Source organism: Molothrus aeneus, chromosome 9 (genome assembly GCF_037042795.1).
Source record: "Molothrus aeneus isolate 106 chromosome 9, BPBGC_Maene_1.0, whole genome shotgun sequence".
NCBI lineage: Eukaryota > Metazoa > Chordata > Aves > Passeriformes > Icteridae > Molothrus > Molothrus aeneus.
Window position 1 is genome coordinate 11,670,771 of NC_089654.1, and position 6,000 is coordinate 11,676,770.

The window sequence follows — 6,000 nt, forward strand, 5'->3', positions numbered from 1 at the left end:
TATTGATGCAGGAGGAGGGAGGCAGGAGAGTGAAGTACATTCTTGCTCTGAACCAGGAAAAAACACCTGAGGTTGGTTCTTCTGTCTCACAAGGAAGTTGGGGCTTATAGGCTGGGTAAATTGCTATAGGGCTTTTTTTTTTCCACATGAAAATTTTATTCCTGCCCTACTAAGAAGATGTTTTCAGAAGATTTTGTTGGTGGCAATAACTGATTTACACATAGGCTTACTTGGGAGTTCTTTTACAGCAAAACTTAATTGTGTGCAAACATTAGGCTGCTTTAAGTTAGGATGGAGAACAGACTGCTCCCTGCCACACACAAAAACTAAGAGCTTACAGGTGTGGCGGAAAGCTCATATATCCCCTTCTCTCACTCACACCCAGCTCTATTGAGGTGCTCTTTTAAGATGGTTTTGTGAGTTTTGTGGTATCTTTCTTTGGAAATGGGGCATTTTAAAATAATTTAAAGATAATCATTTTCACCGATTTCAGTAAAACTGAAAGCAATACATGCACAAAGCTGGACTTCAGCCAGTTCATAAGCAGTAAGGGCTGAGTGTGCTCTCACTGCTTGTGAGGTGTGAAAGCAGTGAGTCTTGCATGCCCAGGTTATCTGGGTAACTCCATTGACTCCCAGTCCCCCATTGGTAACATCTGTGTGAGCAGAGCCAACAGGATTTGGTTTCTGGTTAACAATGCATGTGTTTGCTCAAACGACCAATCTGTGAGCTAAATCCTTACACATGTAATTTTTCTCACTGGTGCAGGTTATACTTCTGGGCTGATTGAATATATCTAGTCATTTGGGCAAAGACTGTCAATCTGGGCACTATGCTCTTGTGGTTTTCTCTCTGCTATGGTAGCTCAAAGAACGATAACATAAAATTAGGTAAAGGGATATGCACGGAATTTTGGTTTTCAGAACCTTCTGTTAGATGGTTTTGTACCAAAATATCCTTGGAAGTTTCATTGCTGTGTGAATTTTCAGGTTGAGGGAAGCCCACTGCAGATTAAGATTTTGCTTGCAGAAGAGGACGGTGCCTACTCATGTGAGCACAACACAAATTCCAACAGTACTTTGTGTTTTGGTAAACTTTATCTCATTTTACAAACTCCACTAATTGCTTTTCAGATGTGAAAAGAAATAATTTTCTCTTTTACTGGAGATGCATTATTTGACTTCAGATATTTAACATGTTTTCTTTCCCTGTGGACAATAGCTGGAGGCCCCAAGCTGGGAAGAATGAGAGCATATCTATAAATAATTCAAAGTAATTGTGTGGTTTTGACAGATTGTCAAGCTGCTTAATGCCTTTTGTCCCAGGCAATAGATTTTATTTCTTTGATAAAGTGTTGATAATTTCTCATTGCAATTTGTTTTGTGTATGTTGTATTTTTACAGAGTCCAGTCAGGTTCATATCTCAGCACGGGTTGGTTCACCTTAATTTTGGCTATGGATGCCTGCTATGGAATTCACGTCTATGGGATGATAAATGACACCTACTGCAAGTAAGATCATAGAAAATTATTTTCATGCATCTACAATTCTGATGTCTTGTCAAAATTTCACAATTGATTTTAATATCATAAATCCAAAAAATGGATCAGGCAGTCATTTCCCAGCGTTTTGCATTGATGTGACACTATTGTCAGCATATTCACTCCTGATATGGCATGTGCTGTTGATAAAATAAAAACATTTACAAAATCTAACATCAGATGTCATAAGGAGCTATTTTTAGTCAAAGATCTTTTGCAGATTCTGAATTAGCTGGAAACAAAGTATGCTCATATTCTTTTGATAAAATGTACTTGCTTCCATTGCTAAAACAAATCTATAGAGGAAAAAAACTAACACATTGTTTTCTGAATACCAAATACACCTGGAAGTGAAATAAAATGATTAGCCCAGGATAGTTACCTGAAATTACATTTCACTACCATTGAGCAACCTACTTGAACTTTCTCAGTTATATATGGCTTGTTTTGAGTAGTAGAGGGTTCTAATTAGATAATAAATCCTGTGAGCTTTATCACCATAAACTGACATAAATTCTAACCAACTACTGTTGGTGACCTTACTGTGGTAGTGGATTAATCTTATGGTCAGAAGTATAACTCTAAACACAATTTTTAAAAGTCCAAGTTAAATACTTGATTCTACTGTGTATGGTAAAAAAAATATAGAAGGAAACTATTCCTCATTCATTCAGAAAAGCAGGAAATGTCATGAACAATGTATGTATGGTACTAGTACATACACATCTATTCTTCTGTACCTAAGCTGGCCCAAGTCCTGCATGTAACCAGTCCAGCGCATCATGAGCTCCTAAAGTCAAGCCTTTGTGCAGATTCTCACTCCACATTCTGTGTCACTCCAGTGTGAGACTCATTGCTGGCAGAACCTAAAAAATGTCACAAACAACAGAATTTGAGTCACAGCTGTTTAATTAGGATATCTTAACATTAGAGGCTGACTTTTTAGAACTTGCAGATCTCACTGATTGAGTCATCCAGATGGAATGAACAGAATGAACATATGCTGTTCTTTGTTTATGAAAACACACAGTAGGCACCCTGGGAGGAGGGGTGACAGGACTAAGGTTGTCCTCAGAGAGCTCAGCCAAGCTGGCGTTGCATAGCCCTGATGTAAAACCAGTCAACAGCATGATAGCACTGTTGGCAGCAGAGAAGGATGTCCCCTTTAAGCTGTGATTCTAACTAGATTACCCACTTAAATTGGATGTTACTCTTATAACTGCCCTGTTCAGCCAGCTCAAGAACCAGTTTCAACAGCTGGGACTATCCAGTGAGAAGACTTTGGTTGGGGAGAGAACCTTGTGGGCTGAGTTATCACAGGTTAAGCAAAATGTGCAGTGCCCATAGGAGCCAGCCCTTCAGCTTCTCACTGACTGGTAAGATCAGTGTGTGCTGAGAGATAGACTGAGCTTCTTCTGCCTTAGGAAAACTCCTAGAAATCGTGATGTAATGAAAGCCCTTACCGTTTAGCAAAGGAGCTCAAGTGCTGACACATGGACAGGATTTCAGATCATTCATGGAATTGTTTAGAATTGGGGAAGACCTTTAAGATCGTGGAGTTTAATCGTTAACACAGCACTGCCAAGTCTGCACTAAACTGTGGCCCAAGTGCCACATTTGCACATCTTTTAAATACATCCAGAGCTGGTGAGTCAATCACTTCCATGGGCAGCCTGTTTCAGTGCTTGACAACCTTTTTGGTGAAGAAATTTTTCCAAATATCCAATTTGAACCTCCAGTGGTGAAGTTTAAAGCAATTTCCTCATGTCCTGTCACTTGTTCCTTGGGAGAAGAGACCAACCCTCTCCTCATTACAACCTCCCTTCAAGCAGCTATGAAGAGTAAGGTCCCTCCAGAGCTTCCTTTTCTCCAGGATGAAGACTCCCAGCTCCCTCAGTCATTCCTTGTGGGAGTTGTGCTCCAGACCCTTCACTGGCTCCATTGTCCTTCTCTGCACTCACTCCAGCACCTCAGTGTCTGTTTTGTAGTGAGAGAAACAAAACTGAACCTGGGATTTGAGGTGTGGCCTCAGCAATGCTGAGAACAGGGCACAATCACTGCCCTGCTCCTGCTGGCCACACTATTGCTGATCCAAGCCAGGATGCTTGTATCTTGTATTCAGGTGTATTACAGATTTACGTTTTTCTGGAAGACAGTGATGAAATGTATCTTTCTTCTCCCTAGGTCAGAAGGCTTTCGCAAAGTTCCCTACCACTATTACGAGCCAGGAAGAGACGAGTGTGAGGAATACTTTCTCCATGAAAATGCTCCCTATGGAGGCCACAGGTTTATCACAGAAAAGAAAGTATTTGCTAAGTGGGCTAAGAAGCACACAATAATATTTACACATCCCAACTGGACGGTGTCTTGATACTGGTTTACTTAACTCTCCCTTAACAGCATATTACAGAAATGTCTCAGTTTACAGTAGTTTTGCTTACATCTGGCTGGCCTTTCTCAGGCTAGGTAACACTAAACTAAAAATCAGAAGACAAAGAGGGTGGTGGTTCAGCTGTTAAGCAAAATTAATCATCTGTGGAAGGCAGACACATTGTTTGTTATTTCTTAGGGTTTTAATCCACACTATGCACTTTATACTTTAACTGGATTTTACTTCAAGGCAGGAGCAGTTAAAGACAGATGAGATTTCCTGTATATACAGGTGCACACAGAGAGCATGGTGGTCCTTTGAAAATTGTCCATCATCTCAGATATTTAAAATTATTATTTGTAGCTCATTTGCTGTACTAAAGCACTAGTTCCATTTGTGGTATCAGTAGAAATTTTCAACAAGAGAAATGTGAAATAAAATACAGACCTCCAAGCTCCAGGAGTGAGTAAATTTCAAAAAACAACACCTGAATATATTGATACACAGTATATTGTGAGCACTTGCATATATGGTAAAATTAGAGATGAGCTAAGCATGGTTCTTGAACTGTACCCAACTGTTGAATGAAAAGATATTACCTACTCAAGACTCCTGATTAATTCATAACTTCTGAAATGCAGCTTCCTTCCACCTTGGTCAGTCTGCACCATCTGGGACTAGGTAGTTTGTGGTTTTGAAGCTGTTGTCCCACACTTCAGCTCCAGCAGAATGGCACTTGGCAAAGATTGTGTTTTGCAGCCCATGATGAACCTTTGGCTGTTGTACCAAGCCCTGCTGTCAGTACCTAAGCTGGTGAGTGTAAAGTGTTCTCATTAATATCTCCATTTACTCCAGTTGTGCATTTGACTTGCTCCAACATCCAAATAACAGTATTTTGACAGTATTTCCCATGCAGCCATCATAATTTATTTTAGATCTCCAGTTTCTCCATCTTTAAAAACAAGGATAGTGTCTATCTACCTCACAAGAGAGTTGTGAGAACTAATTTAATTTAATTTAAAGCACTTTCCTGATGCAGAATGCTCCAGATCATTTATTCTTAACACAAAAACAATGGTACCTGTCATTTATTTTTGTCTGATGGGGATTTGAAGAAAGTGACAATGTGTCTGGCTCTGATGGCAAATTGTTCTGTGCATCCACTTTCCTACTGAGAATAATTTGTAATACTGAGTTCTATCAGCTTGCATTGCTTCAGATGAAGTTGAAAGAACTCCCCATCTCACAGTATTATCTGCACATTAAAAGGCAGTTCAAGAATCTTAAAATATACTCATCTCTAGTTTAAGTATGTATTTCCAAGCTTATTGTCATGGAAAGTTTTCAACTGCAGCAGACTCATTTGTACTATGACCATAATTCAAATACACATGTGAGTTTTATTTAAACTGTATTTAAACTAATGCTTTAATTTTAGAATGTGTCCTATGAATATTTTAACATCGAGAATGTCAGATTCAACACTGTAATAGCCAATACTGTGAACACTTGAAGGAATTATGTGTGGAACATGTCACACAGGGTTTACTCACACTACTTAAACATTAACCAACAGGAAACTTTGTATGCTTTTGTAAATCAAGAAAAGGGGAAAGTAAAAAACTATTTTTACATGTAAGTATTTGTATACTGACTATTTCCTATTGTATATTTGTATATATAAATCTATATTTTATATGTTCATTGCATATATATTCTCTCATCAACTGCTCCAACTCATAGGATGGGGAGGAAATCAGTATTCCTCCTCCTGATCATTGGTTTCTTGTTCCTGTTGGTAGGTGATTCCAGGGTATCATCTGTGTTTCTTCTTCTATTTTCTACCATAAATGCAGCTCTCTGATTTTATATTTTTATATAGCTCAGCTTTCACTGCTTTCTTTAGTACTGTAAGTATTCATTCTGGTTGTCAGACAAAGGCTGGGGCCATGCTTATGATCTTGGATAAACATCTATATTCAAACACAGGCTTTGTCCCAGGTTTCTGGCATGACTTCATGTCTCACCTTCCTGTTTAGAAAAGAAGAACAATAGTATTTTCCTACTCCCTTTCTTGACTTTCTTGAG

At 38.8% G+C, this 6,000-nt stretch overlaps 1 protein-coding gene across 1 annotated transcript in view; it reads left to right on the plus strand.

Moving 5' to 3' along the window:
• ST6GALNAC3 (ST6 N-acetylgalactosaminide alpha-2,6-sialyltransferase 3) overlaps window positions 1-5,781 on the plus strand; it is a 208,064-nt gene extending 202,283 nt beyond the window's left edge. Inside the window, exons 4-5 of the mRNA XM_066555703.1 lie at window positions 1,404-1,511; window positions 3,726-5,781. Of these exons, the coding sequence (XP_066411800.1) occupies window positions 1,404-1,511; window positions 3,726-3,912 (295 nt within the window). The 3' untranslated portion in view covers window positions 3,913-5,781. The remainder of the gene's footprint in view (window positions 1-1,403; window positions 1,512-3,725) is intronic.
• The last annotated feature ends 219 nt before the right edge of the window (window positions 5,782-6,000 follow it).